A 15,414-nucleotide genomic window follows, 5' to 3' on the forward strand; every position below is an offset into this window, starting at 1 on the left:
CCAGTTATCACTTTACAGTTAGAAATGTAACAGCAGGCTGGTTTCACAAAGCTATTTTAGTCTGTTGTATTTAATTAATCCAGCCTTAGTTGCAAGTTGGACGGCTTCACAAAAATAAATACTAAGTTATTCTAAGCCTAAACATGGGCCACACTACACTCCTAATTGAAAATACCCTTGCTACTGTATTTTTCTCAGAAGAAATACAATACATCTTCTGCTGGACTGAAGGGAGTTGAGCAACTTGATGCGGTTGCCTGGTCAGCCGTGTTTTTTCTTTTTTTTATTTGGAAAAAAGGCTTAATTTGCCCTGAAATCAGTCATACTTAAGACTAAACAATTGTGCAACAGTACATCTACCTGAAGTCTGACTTTTATTTAGACCAAAGCCACAGTAAAAGTCTTTCTTTGTGAACCTGGCCCTTGCAAAAGTCCCAAATAGAAGATAATGGTAGATGCTAGTAGTGGAGGAAAAATCACAAAGTCACAAAATAGACTCCCTGATGTCAGTAACACAGCAGCACCTATCTAAAGTCTGCTAACATTAGCCACCGCCAGCTACACTAAGTAAGACTGTAGCACCAAATGTCTATGTGTTATTGAGTCTTTTTTAAACAATGCATGGCCTTTAAAAACATCTGTAAATCATACCACAGATAACTGAAACCCATGTAAACATTGGTGAACTGTAAAAATTTGGGCAGAGGTTAGAAAGATATAAGAAGGTACTTTTGTGACTAGGATTTCAAGTATGGATTATTTATTTAGTTTTAAAAATTAAACTATAATCCTATCCTCACAGATATCTAAGGAGAGAAGTGAAATTCAGGGACAACAGGGGATCATGAGGTTCTTTAAATTTCAACACATATATATGATGTTATTGAACACATGATAGCCCAGATAAGGAGTCACAACAAAGGAAACCACTTTGTGTCCAAGAGGACACAAAGACACTTCTGGACTTGGAAGTCTTTCTTGTAAGTCTCAGTGACTCATCAGCTTCCTATGGTGAAAAAGTGTAAAGCAGAAACCTGAGGCATGGAAAGAAACAGAGACTGAGTGATTCAGTGAAAGTGAATGACTGTCCTACCCATCACTGAAGGGGGAGAGGATGAAAAAAGGAGCAGGAAAGGACGGAAAGAGGGGGAAATGACTGGCGACTGTGTGGGAAGAGAGAGAGAGGAGGGGCTTAAAAAGTATGAACTTGTGTATGATTTAGCTGCAGGAAGCATTAAGAAGGGAAAAGCCTGCAAACAGGACGTGGTATACTCAGTCTTTTAGGCTTTACTGGGGACTGAGTTGCCTTATGGCTTCTCCGATGGTGACTTTTTCCACCGGGTCACGCTTTTCTAGTGCGCTCCTTCGCTCCTGAGACTTGTCTTCTCAATAAAATTCGGAGGATTGAGCTTGAACCCGTGCTGTTTTTTTCTCTCTCCACTGTGCGTAATTTCTATCCAGGATCGAAAAACGGCGATCATCACAACAACACGAGGACGAGGGATCACGACAGAAATAAGACGAAGTGGGGGAAAATGAAAGCCGTTTGGGGTTTCTGCTTGGTCTTCCTCATGCTGCACACTCCCGGCGTGCTGTCCTTGTCCACACGTAAGTTGCACATAGATGTCCATCGATGCGCAAAGTTATGGTCTTGTTGGGTTTTGGTTGAGGTAGCTTTTTGGTCCACCGAGATCAGCTTGTGTCACCCAATGTGTAGTGTGACACTCTCCTGCTCGGGTATGCATGATATCAAACATTAAACTGGCACAAAAGTGGGGTTTAACAGTAGTACGACAAATTTTGAAAGGCAATGCAAACGCATATTACATAAAAACTACAAGCCTTGATCAAATATTACACGGAAATTATTGTGATATTAAAGAGGATAAAACACTGAAAGGTCCCCCCAGTACAGAGGACCATAACAGGAGGATAACAGTAACATAAGATTATGTAAACCGTATTTAGGAATTACAGTGATCGTTAACTTGGTTATAGTTATTTAAAATATGTTCGCAATACCAGATAACTCCACAGATTCTTTCCTTAGTTGGCTTACATAATAATGGCTCACTTGCTCAGGGCTTAGTGGATCCACTCTGGTTGATGTGTGGAAAGCACAATTAAACAGTGCAAATGCCACTTTGTGCACTTGACAGATCCTGTTATCAATGTGACCTGCTGGAGTACATCGGTTGTGTCCCTGCTGAGACAACTCATCTCCCAGGGGGCTGAATTTCAACAAGTCAGACCATAATTCGTTTAACACATGGAGAGCATGGGGGCTTTGCCGCAACAAAACAGTGACATCATTTGCTCAGGTTTTGGAGAAGGTTAACCGGCAGCTTAATGCACAGTAACATAAATAAATCAAAGTTATGTCCGCTTCCTCGGTTAAGTGGCTGGATTAGATTTTATGATGAGCTCACTGGCAAAGAATAGCTCCTCAGAGAGGACCTCCTGTTATTCATCCTGTTTGAAAGGCACTAATAAAAGACAGTATAGTTGTAGAGGCTTATAGGAGACAATGAGTCTTGATCATAAGCTGCACTGCTGTTTATTATAGAGCCTAATTGGTCTTTACTGTTTTATTCACTGTAATAAAGGATGGTGTTTCTCCTTTACAGATGCCACTGAAATGAGACAGTTTATATGTTGAATTTTCTTACAAACACATAATTAGCTTTTAGTGCTGCTCATAATCACCTAAGGTTTTAGTTTTAAGATGTCCTCTTAGCATATAAAGAGGCATTTATGTTGGAGGTGATTTAATTTATTACCCCATACTTGACTCCAAACTACAGAGTGCAAAAAAAAAACAGCCTAATAACCTGAAATTAACTTCTCATGTGTTACATTTCCCATTTCTTTTGCCTGTACTTGCCCTAATTCGATTTGATGTTAGACAAGATAATCTCTCCTCTGTTCAGATCAGAGCATCAGTTAAATACATAAAATTTGAATCTATTAGAAAACATCCTCCGCTGTCTCCTCAATCTCTTTTCAGCTGGCGTTTCATGGCTCATTGTCACTAAATGTTGCGTGACTTCTTCTACTTGGCTCGTCCACACCGGCCCCTCAAAATGTTCCACATGTACATCTATTGTACAGCAGACAGAGCAAAGTATTGGCTTTCTTTGAACTCCTGCATGGATGAGTGAAGAATAAATAGATCTTTAGAAACAGGAGGGGATGTCATGTTTTGAAAACTGACAGTATAAAGAAAAGCATTTTCACTCCGCCATAGACTTAAAAATCACTTAATGGAACCCTCCTATTCTTGCCGAAACAAAAATTAAACCTGTTCCTTGCTTTCCGCAGGGTTAAATCCATCCCCTGCCCTGATCACAGTTGCGCTTCATGTAGTCTCAGCCTCTCCAAACAAATAACAATTTACAGGCCATTTCCTCCAGAGAGCATTTCAAGCATAGACAATAAACAGCAGTAATTATGTCTATTGCTGTAGCATTTTAACGGTGAAGGAAGGGATGTGAGAGGGCTTCACACCCTGCTCCAGGGCAATGTCCTGTCCGCAGCACTATGACTGCATAAACACTGATTGTTATTCAGCTGGATCAGCATATTATTGGCTAATCACAGCCCCTTTAGTCCACCGTATCCGGTGACAAAGACATCCAGCGTCTGTGCTTGTGTTTGTTTGCATTTGTGTGCGTGCGTAAATGTGTGGAAGTGTTGTGTCAAAGCTCAAGTTTGGGTTATGATGTTAATAATATCACTGCGGAGTTACAGTCGAATTAACTTCTTCAAAGGCGGCTCCTTCATAAAGGACCACACAATGTCTGTCAGCATAAGGTGGCTGGCAACTGAATAGATGTGGCCCCGGGCACAGATTTGTAGTGTCCTGGCAAAGTGTTGATGTTCTCACTCATTCAGTCATTTCAGCATAGAAATCATCTTACATACAAATTTTGGTAGTGCCGTCTACTTGGACTTTTTTTTTTTTTTACCTAATCTGATCTGAAGAAAGTAAACCTCTCTTCTCTTTGTCTTTCTGGTGCTTTGTTCTCCACTATTCACTTGTTAGGTTTTATAAGCCACAAATTTTTCAAGAAGACTGTGATCAAGATGTGTTTTGCGAGACAGCCCAAGAGAACAATTTACATACACAACGATAGAGTCACACAAAGCAACTGTCACACAGGTAGTAATTAAAACATTCACAAATATCACAAAATAATCTGTAAGTAGATGTTTCTCTGAAGAGTATCTCTAACTACTACTTTGTGTTACAGTTTTCCATACGTGTGGTTGTTGTTTGATATTCAGCTTTGAAGTATGATAACAAATGAGCATTTATTTATTTAGCAGCTTTAATTAGGAGTTTACTGACAGTTTTAAGGGATTAAAAACTGAAAACCACAGAAACATAAGCAAGCAGTTATACATAATAACTTTAAGACAAGTGAGAGAGACATATTTAGACAAGATGTCATGAAAAACAGCAAGGAAAGATGGAAACAAACACAACTAACGGCATCCGTGTTCACTTTGTCCTTACTGTTCATCTCCTGAATTTGACGATCCAACAACATAGTTTATGAATGCAGTAATTTGGATGGTAAATCTCGAACAGTCTTTCAAACTCCAGTTCTCCAGTTTCTAGCGGGTTTCTGTCAACATTTCTAATATTTCTGTTCAATATGACTCAAGCCAAACTCAAGATAACCCTGATGACATTACTGTGACATTATCTACTTTGCGCCAATCACCTTTGAACACAGTCGTGTCATTAACTGCCTTGGTCTATCTGCTCCTGCCATTCCCCCAGATGTAGCACTCATCTACCCCCAGGACCCCGTCCTTCGCATGGGGTCCAACCTGACCGCTAGTTGCTGGGTCCACCCCGACCTCGGCGTCCACGCTAGCTCTTTGTTTTGGACACTCAACGGTCAACAGCTGCCAAGCTCCCTCTACAGGGTGCTGAGCCCGACTAACCTTAGTGTGACGCTGGCTGGACTCAACGCCTCCAAGCAAACATCTGGAGACAACCTGGTTTGTCACAACCACAAGGGACACATCTTGGCTGGCTCCTGCCTCTACGTCGGGAGTAAGTTGAAGTTTGCCAATAGCTGAAATGCTGGTCATGTAGAAATGTGTTGTTTCTTAATTATTCTATTTAGGTGTCTGTACTGTGTAACCATTTGAATTTTTTGGGGGGGGATGTGCCTGCTTTTGCCTCTCTGCTTCACTGTGAGGAGATGTTGAACTAAAGGCTTGTTACATTAAAAACAAAGTGCAAGAGAGGGCTGGAGAGGAAATGGACTAAAGAGAAACAACAAGGAAGTAGTGGGCAGATTTTAAGTGTCCCTGCACAGTTGTGGCCGTATTTTATGTGCAATAATCCTGCCTTCAGACCCAGTGAGAGGCCTCCATGAGTGTGTGTCACTGTGTGACGCTTTGACCAGCTGTGTGGTCCATTATTCACACTATCACTCATAGGGCACGGGTCTGACATTTTAAAGAGAGAGACATGCACGTTTGTTCTTCTATACTTATGGGGACCAGCATTTACATAATGCATTCTCTCGTTCCTAATTTTATGGTTGTGTTTTTTTTTTTTGAGTGAACTTAATTTGGTGGCCCAGTAATAAGCTTGGAGGAACCTTATTGTCCTTCCCATCAAGAAATAGTTTAACATTTGGGCAAATATGTTTACTTGCTTTCTTGCCAAGAGCTAGATGAGAAAATCGGTTCCACGTTCACATCTGTACAGTAAATATGTCGCGGGAGTCAGCCGCATGTGCGCTGAGCTTAACATAAAAATGAGGAGACTTATAAGACTTCTTATAGTCTTGTTATCGCCAACCAGCAGTAACTCTACAAAGTCAGTGGTCCCAGCCCAGAAATAGTCCGTGTAATAAGTCCTGTAAAACCACAGTTGTTGTTGTTCCACTTTGGTTTTGGTTTGGTCTCATGTCCCCCAAGTAACTTCCGAGATCTGGGAACCCAGCAACATTGCTACAAGTCCAAGAGAGCAAGAAACACGAGCCAAAAGATGGAGTCAGATGATCAGACGGGTTGTAAAAGAAGCCCTTTTATACAGTCCACTTTACTTTGGAGCTAAAACTAAAGAAAGCACACTGTAAATATTGGTAATAATGTCAAGTTGTACAGGAAAACTGTGTGTGTGCACGGCATGTACAGTAGGTCCAAGCTGAACCAAGAGGTCAGTGATTAATTTACCCAAAAGACACTCTGGGAAATAATATTTTAGTTAGTCCTTGTTTTTCTCTTTCAAATAAGTTTAACTAGTGTGGGATTTTATTTATTTTCTCATCTTTGTTGCCCAATTTGACTTCTTGTTATTGATGTAAAGCACTGATATGTACCATTAAATGACAGCCAAAGCTATAAAAAATAAAATCCAAGTAATAAATGGAATTGTTCTTCAACCTTCAACCAACTTGCTGAAGGAATGAGGACTGCCTAAAATGTCCTCACATCTTAAAGTGTCCTCACTCTCAAGATCTAAAATTAAAACTGGCCTTTGTAAAGATAGAAGTACACACACACACACACACACACACACACACACACACACACACTTTTAGTCCCTACAGTATACATAGAGAAATACATGGCATTTTTCAAGACTGTGGGAGGTGATGAGATGAAAAATTACTTTTGAGGAAATGCAAAAAACTTAACCATGGACCATACTTGCATTTTCTCAGACACACACTCACACACAAGGAGATGCAGTCAGGATCCTAATCTCTGTGTGACTGTGGTGTTGAGCACCCTGTGTTCTGAGAGACGAGGAATGTTGGCAGGGATCCTGAGTCTGACCAAACCAGACAGTACACACACACACACCAATTAAGAAAAAAACAGCAATTTCTGAGGAACATCCCTAGTGGGTGAATTACACTCTGGAGGAAGGCGCTGAAGTAATGGCTGGCGGTAACTTTGTACCCTCACTGACCTTTCATCTTTCCTCCAACTTCTTTCCATCTCTATCCTCCCATACCGCCTATTTCTCCACCTTTTCTTTCTCTGTCCTCCTCTCCTTCCTGTCCCATTTTTTTCTGTCATCCTGTCACCTCTTCCCCATTTCCCCCTCTCTTTCCCCTCTCCCTCTTTCCATCCCAGTGCCTCCAGAGAAGCCGGTCAATCTGACCTGCTGGTCCAGGAACACCAAAGACCTGACTTGCAGCTGGGTTCCAGGAGGAAAAGGAGAGACCAACATAAGCACACAGTACACGCTCAAGTACAAACTACGGTATATATACGTACATGTGCACACACACCCTACAGCTACAGTGCAGAAAATCTTTGCAAATCATTCAATCCACCATGGTGTTTGAAAAAACAGCACCAAGAACAGCAACAGCACAAAGGAATGCTAAGTTTGCATTAGCAACTTAGTGCAGCTGTTGTAAGCAAATGAACAATATAGAGTGAGGCTGGTATCAATGAGGTAAAATAAATGAAAACAGTAACCCTGAATTACACATATACTTTGGTTCTAGTGAATTTCTTGTGCATGTAAAGGTCATTTGAATCCTGTGCTGGCAAACAGCCACCAGTTCATCCATGCAGAGAACGGGAGAATAAAGAAACAGCATTGTTCTTGTCTCTCAGAGCAAGCTAGTCGTTGTATTGTGTGCTGAGAAAAAAAATTTTCTTTAGTTGTAAACATAACCTTGTTTGGCTGCTTAGCTTCCATACTTATCCTTATTTTTAAATACTATGCTTGTATTTTTAACAGTCCAAGAAAAAGGGATGTTTAGAACGTGGACTATAACAGATGTGTTTGGCAAATGTAACCTGAGTGTAGCTCGAGTTGCTGGAGTCAAATCCAAAAAGATCAGGGCAATTCTCATCAGTGGACATGTTGGCCATGAATGGGGATTTCTTTTAAATGTCACCTTTTATTCCACTAAATAATGCAGTTAATGTTATCCATCATAATTTGAAGTAATGCTTAGTTACTACTGTACGTAGTAAATTTGTTCGCTGGGCGTGCTAACGATTGCAACAGTAACTACATTGTTTAGTTCGTTCCTACCCTTTTGATTTTGTGTTTTGGTTTTGGCTAGGAAGACACTGCCCTCCAAACTCTTTTGTCAAGTGTAATGTTCTCATTATGGCCCCATGGACACTGCTTCAACATGTGGAGAAATCCAAAGGTTGACAAGCCGGTCATGCCTAGTTACGGTTGCTAGGCTATGATTGGACAATCAGAGAGAAAGGGTTTAGCGAACGGTAAATTGATAGCCTTTCTGAGTAGCCTAACGTTTTCTGAAAATTATAACATGCAGTGACATGTTTTGACTGTGCTATAAGCCTATAAATGAAGGGAGTGAAAACCATGAAAAATCCTACTGTTCAAATGGATTAAACATCTAAGTTGATGAGCCCACTGCAAATGTTTCTATTCAGAATTTAACATATTTCAGTAATTTTTTTTTTTTTTATCATACATGCCTCAAAAAACCCTGGAAACAAGTTAAAGTGGAGCTGGAAACAAGACAACATACCTAATCTCTTTGGCAGATCTTATTTTATGAACAATAACATCAGTGGTAGCCAGAGGGCAAAAGCCTTTCAACGGTAAAAAACGTCAAATTTCATGAGAATTAAGAAAACGAGTTTTCATCTGGGAATGATACATTTTCCAAAAATGAGTTTCAGATGGGGTGTAAGCTCTATTCACATTTTAAAACTAATTAAATCAGGATTTTAAAAACACAAAATGGAAATAACATGCCTGCAGGCATGCCAACTGCATGGAGATGTCTTGGTCAGATAGAGACTTAATAAAACCACTAGTGCCAAATGAATTCGTAACTTATAACACATTATCACACAAATTCTATGCCACATACATTACATTGAGTGCTGTCCATATTTCACTATTTTCTGTTCCCGCCCCCAGGTGGTATGGTAAGGAGAAGGAGTGTGAGGATTACACTCATACGCAGCCTTACTCCTGCAGCATCACCCGGGACCTGCACCTTTTCACGCCCTATGAGATCTGGGTGGAGGCCTCCAACCAGCTGGGCCGGGCTACCTCTGATGTCATCACCCTCGACATCCTAGACGTGGGTGAGTGTGAGAAGTAGTCAACTTTGACCTTCTTTCTTTTACTACCATTGCAGGGCTTAGATCACAGTATCAGTGAGCCCACGGGCTATAATCTGTGACAACAGGTACCGACCTTACAAAGCAGTGTCTACCTGTAACCCCTCATTAGTGAGGTGTTTTGTGATTTTCCCCTCTCAGATTCTTTATTTGTCATTCAAATCCTCATTAGTGTCTTCAAAGCGGTTGCTACAGTAGCACTGGGTTCCACATAACATAATAAATAATTCAACATGACACAGCATCTATGCAGCGGGAGGAGGAGGAACAAAGCAAACAAAAATACCAGCAGAGAAGTGATCTGTCAAATGAACATCTACAAATAACAGATATATGAAACTCATCAATTTTTGTTTAAGTTACTTTCTTATAAAAATCTACTTTTGTTCTGTTTTATATTGGAAAAAGCTCTCTGGGGCAAAGGTTCTTGTTTTGTTTTGTTTTTTTGTCTGCACTGACATGATGTTAACAGGCTAAAATTTTCATGTTAATTCTCATCCAACTAACATAGCTTTTAAAGAACAGTTGAAGGATCGATTTGTTTACCTTAGTCATAGTTAGACACTTTGGGAAAGAAACCCATTTGCTTCCTTGCTGAGAGTTAGATGAGAACATCAATACCACTCACAACTCTGTGTTCAATTTGATGTTAGAGCAGGGAAGCAATTAGCTTAGCATAGCATTAAGACTGTAAGCGGGGGGCAGACACAACTAGACAAGTGGCTGTACAAAGCGTCAAAATATGTCTTCCAGCACCTCTACAGCTCATTAATTAACATGTTGTATCTTGTTTGTATAAGCCATTCAAGAACCTGTGTTACTGTACATGAACAATTAGCGGTTGTTAAGGGGGCTATGTGCCAGACGTCATTCTTGGCTGGAAGCAGTAACTTTAAGTTCGCTCAGAGGGTTTCCACTGTTTATGCTAAGCCAAGTCTCTGAGCTCCAGCTTTGTACTGAATGGACAGGTATGAAAGTGGCATAAGTCTTCTAATGTAACTAAGGACTGATGGAAAAATGGAAAAATGAATGAAGTTTTGGTTTCAATGGATTAACATGCTTAAACTTGCCTGGTGAGCAAATTTGACATGAATGAATGGGGTGACATCAACATCCATGAGACATCCTGGAGTGTTGTCATCACCATAAGGTCAGCAGGCAACCAGCAGGCTTGTTAGAATCCTAAAACAGAAACAACTAATGAGTTTTGGACAAAACTTTCAAAAAGTACACTTTCACATAATTTAATGAAGTGGATTCAGTTTTTTTTTTTATTTTTTTTAAATAATTTAAACCTCACAATGTGCAGTCTAGTACTTTATTTTAAATAAAATTCCAAAAATACCAAATATGTAAAATAAAGTTTAATGTGTGTAAAATGATGCACATCCATGTAAAATATCAACATCCTTTAGTTACTAGTTACTTTACAAAACACAAAGTATTAGCATTAAAACATAAAAGTGCTAAAAGTAAAAGTACTCATTATGAGGATATCATATTATTGGATTATAATTATGGATATATTACATCACATTTAATGCTGCAGCTGGTAAAGCTAGTTTCAACTAGTTTATATTCTTATAATGTGAATTACAGTATGATTATCATTTTTGTATTAATCGTGTTTTGTAAAGTGACTAGTAACTAAAGTTTTAAAGTAAATGTAATGGAATAAAAAGTACAATATTTGCCTCTAAAATGTGGTGAATTCAAAGTATGAAGTAGCACAAAATTAAAATACTCCAGTAAAGTACTTAAACATCAAAATTGCACTTAAGTACAGAACTTGAGTAAATGTACATAGTTACTATTCACAACTGGTAAACATTATGTAGATTCAATGAAGAGCTGGAAAACTGACAGTATATATATATGTGAGTAAGAGAATGATTTGAGCACTTTAAGCTACTAAACTGGTTGACACGCGTTTGTCGTGTCATGACCCCTCAGATGTACCATGCGACCCACAGGTTGGGAAACATGAACGGCTTCCACTTTGGCATCAAATGGGCATCTTTGAAATGTTAAAGAGCATCACTTCTCTGTACATCTTCAGGTTCCTTTATTCCTACTGACAGGACACTGGCTTCAGTTCCGTGCCTCTGACTTCTGAGGAAAGTTGTTCACAAGCCCTCATCTGGCTTCATGCTGATAGGAACTGAGCAGTGTTCCCTTTTAAAGTTGTGCGGTCCGTTACCTATAGTAGTGTGGTTTAACCAAACCGAGCATGCAACCAGACCAAATTCCTCTTTACTCTCACTATGCACAAGAAACACACACACTCCTACATGCACACACCTGGACAGGCACAGGGGCATGACAAATGGAAACGCCTTCTCCTTTGATGAGCTCATTTTCTCTTTAGTCATGCTCACTGGACACACACAGAAACATGGACACGCACACACACACACACACATACACACACACAGAGAGAAAAACATGCACTAAACCCCCTTTTATGTAATGTTGGAATGTTCCAGACTGATCCTTGAACCTAATCCTGTCTATGAGACCGCTGTGAACCCTTGAGGCCTGAGGAGTTTATGCTTTAAGGCTGTAGGGCTCGGACCTGAAATAATACAACCTGATTAGCTTGAAACTCGCATCTGGGTGGCTCTTAACACACGCCTAAATGTGTCAGGGAGATTACAGAGAGACTGACATATGGAGTTTCAGAGGTGAACACATCACTGGCGAGGACACAGGCGTCCTTCAGAATGTAATCTCTTTCAGTTCCCTAATGTATGCACACACGCACACACCTGTTTACACACCCTGAAGGCAGGGCAAGGCCTGGTAACAGTATAGAAACAGAGAGGCACACTAACTGAAGGCGGTTTTTGCACGTGTGTGTGTGTGTGTGTGTTTGGGTGTGTGTTTTGTTTCACTCATGTTGCCCAGGCCGCGCTTTTCAGTCTAGTAGTTTTCACAGCAGCAGGTCATAAAACACAGCAACCACACCTGGGTGCTGGAGCTGCTGTGAGTCACGCGTCTACGGTCATGTCCAATCAGTTATGAAGGCGAGGCGGAAACACCTACAGTTTTCCTTGCATTCCTCAGTCACGGGGGAACCCTCGTTGTTTCACTCTGGAGATGAGGATGTGTTGAGGAATGACGCAACATGTTAACCGTGATTCATTTCTAATTTGTCATGTTTCATTGACTTTTATTGCCAAATGCATATAATGTATAGGAGTAGCACATTTGCTCTCATCAGAAGACAAATAATTTTACTTCTTTATTACAAGTACTATTAAAAAAACTATTCTGCTGAAGTCAAGAGAGGCTATGGTTGTAATAATTGTATTTTATCTGTTATCTTGAGATCATAGGTTAATTATTTTATTATCTGGAGATATCTTGGGTGCTTTGTAATAATGGGATTTTTAATAAAATAAGAATGCTGTGATAGAATATCTTAGTATCTTAAAATAATAATGAAACTGAAAATATTTGAATGCTATTTAAACTTAAAACAGCTGAACAAATAACACATAATTATGAAACCTGTTATCAGTATCCTGCTTTATATACTGTACATCTTTACTACAAAGAGCCCTGTCATTTTGTGTAATTCTAGCTATTTTAATTGGCTGTAAACAAAAATATAGATTCAGCGATTTTTATTTTATTTATTTTTTAAATTGTGAAGTGTTTTTTATAGCCCCGAGTCTTGCCTCTCAGGGTACAGGTGCTCTTGTAGCCTGAGAGGCAAAACACAGGGCAGAGAAAGTCAATTAAACACTTGGGAGGCTTAATCGCTGTGAACTCAAGAACCCAGATGAGCATTTTTATTTTTCTTTTCGACTAGAACAAAGGACTGTTTAGAGAGAGTTTAGTGAGCAAAACAAACAGAAACTGGAAAAATACAGGAGAATAAACCATAATTTTGAAATGTGAGGAGGCCATGCGACCTCCAGGGTCATGTAGAAATCCTATGCAAATGAGTTTGTCATCCCAAGATAACCAAAAACAATTTAACACAGAAAATTAAATTCAAATAAATTAATTAATAAAACAAAATTAATAACATTATTTTAACCATAGTTGTTTTCAACTTCTGCACCAATATAAACTTAGAGTATTTTACTTTCTTTCTGTTTTTCCTAATTTAATATTTTCTCTGCTTGTCTTTGTAGTATATCCACGGTACCTTTACAAAAAGTTTCTTCACTCTCTACTTTCATGTTAAAAATAAATATTTTTCTAAGAGGAATGATTGCCACCATTGGGTTTATACTTTTTTAATTCACCCCCGGGTACCGTCTGAATCAACTGGAGAGTCCCCAGTTCCTGGCAACCAGAAACAAATACTCTCAAACCTTTGTGTCAACTCCCGTTTTTTCCATTCACTAAATCTTTCCCATCTTCTTCGTTCCCCTGGGTCGTCTTGTTTGTTTACTGGTAATGCATGACATTATGAAAATGAATTGAATCTGATATTGAAATGATCTCAAGAGCCCAAAACAAAATGTGAGGGCAGTTAAAATAATGGTCTGTCATCGCATTTTTGTTTGTTGAAAGGGAAATAGTTTTCAGATGAAAAACACCCCTCCAGCTCGTACAAGTCTTCAGAAACTAGAAGGCACTTGAAGTCATCTGCAAACCTCCACCAATGCCGAACGATCCTTCAACGTGCTGTTACATATAGAGACATCACTCGTGCTATGTTAAATTAGGATTGAATGGATTTCTTGACCCGGCAACACAAACTTAAAATGTAGAGAGAAGGCCTTAGGTTCTGAATAATTGTAGCCATGGCTAGAAATCTTATTCTGGACCAGCTGTCCACCAGAAGTTTATCATTAGGTTCTTAGCATACAAATAAACTTGCTAATGGATGTAATAAATAAAAAAAAAAAATACCCCAGTTGTGCCTCTCATGAAATCATTAAACATGTGAGATTTTGTACTGATTATATTACAGTCAAACATGCAAACCACTGTTTTCAGATATTTTAAACCTCTCCAGAGCTGATTTAATCAATGATTTAGATTAACAATGGATCAAGTCATAGTTTTAAATGTGAAACCAGTTGCTCATAGTGACAAAGCAACAATGAATTATAACTTGATTTTATAGTCACCCTCAACTCTCAGAGCATTGTAGCATCTTTCAGCTCATTGCTTTGATTTTAGAGATTTTTGATTTTACATCTTTACTGTTTTGGTTCACTGTCAGTGCCCTTGTCAGCCTTGTTTCCAGTCAAAGAAGGAAACCGATCATGGTATTCTGTCCAGGACCAAATAGCAGAACGACACAGTTAGCAGCTGGCTAGTGAGCATAGCAGCTGAAGAGCTCAGGAGACCAAAACAAAGCCAAAAGGAGAGTAAACACAAGACAGAAACGCAACTCTGAGTGAATGTTAATGTCTGACTGTGTGTATTGCATGTGTACATATGTTTGCCATAAAACCATTTTACCAGAGGATAAAATGTTAATGTTGTGCTTAGAGCTTGTTTAGCCATATACAAGCAAATAATTCTGTTTTAAAAAATCAATTTTTCCGGTTTATATGCAAAAATATGCCACTTTGGTGTAAATTATCGGCAGTAACTGGGAGCAGATCACAGTCAGAACATAATGAAGTTAATGCAGTTCATTGTTATTGTCGTGATCTCTTAATTTCTCAGTTGATTGTTCAATCATTTGGTTTATAACGTGCCAAAAATGTGAAAAATGACATTTTCCCAGCAACACTCAAAAACCCAGAGACTGAAGACAAATAAAAACAAGAAATATTCACATTTGAAGGAGTTGATTTTTGGCACCATTGATGAGATCCTCTAACTTACAGTAATAACCGCCTCAATCTCTTCTTCTTCCAGTGACCACGGACCCTCCGTCAGGTGTGACTGTGAGCCGTGTAGGGCAGTTGGAGGACCAGCTGAGTGTTCGCTGGGAAGCTCCGCCCGCTCTCAAAGACTTCCTGTTTCAGGCCAAATACCAGATCCGCTACAGACTGGAGGACAGTCAAGACTGGAAGGTAACAAGGACACACAGCTGTAAGGACATACATTTGTTCTGTTTGTCTCTCACTCTGAAACAGATCTATATCATTTCAGCACTGTACCAGCTGTTTCTCATCCTAATGCTGTAATCACCTCTAATCGGGTCTGATTGAAGCCTCCTCTGCCAGATGAGTTAATAGTTGGGCCGGTGAAGAACTTTCATCAGTCATAAATCTAGTAGTTAGGTTTGGATCGGGAGAAAAATCCAGGCCAGGGCCACTGTGTATACCTTTAGTCAGAATTTTAATGAATGAAAAATATAGCACAAAACCTTCAGCAATGCAGATG

General features: G+C 39.4%; 1 protein-coding gene across 2 annotated transcripts in view; it reads left to right on the plus strand.

The window, feature by feature from the left end:
* Positions 1–1,248: 1,248 nt before the first annotated feature.
* Positions 1,249–15,414, plus strand: part of crlf1a (cytokine receptor-like factor 1a) — a 16,816-nt gene continuing 2,650 nt past the window's right edge. For both annotated transcript variants that reach the window (XM_020614031.1, XM_020614030.1), the window contains exons 1-5: positions 1,249–1,608; positions 4,790–5,068; positions 7,114–7,243; positions 8,903–9,072; positions 14,944–15,101. In XM_020614031.1, the coding sequence (XP_020469687.1) occupies positions 1,536–1,608; positions 4,790–5,068; positions 7,114–7,243; positions 8,903–9,072; positions 14,944–15,101 (810 nt within the window). In that variant the 5' untranslated portion in view covers positions 1,249–1,535. The remainder of the gene's footprint in view (positions 1,609–4,789; positions 5,069–7,113; positions 7,244–8,902; positions 9,073–14,943; positions 15,102–15,414) is intronic.

Source organism: Monopterus albus, unplaced genomic scaffold (genome assembly GCF_001952655.1).
Source record: "Monopterus albus unplaced genomic scaffold, M_albus_1.0 scaffold141.1, whole genome shotgun sequence".
Taxonomy (NCBI): Eukaryota; Metazoa; Chordata; class Actinopteri; order Synbranchiformes; family Synbranchidae; genus Monopterus; species Monopterus albus.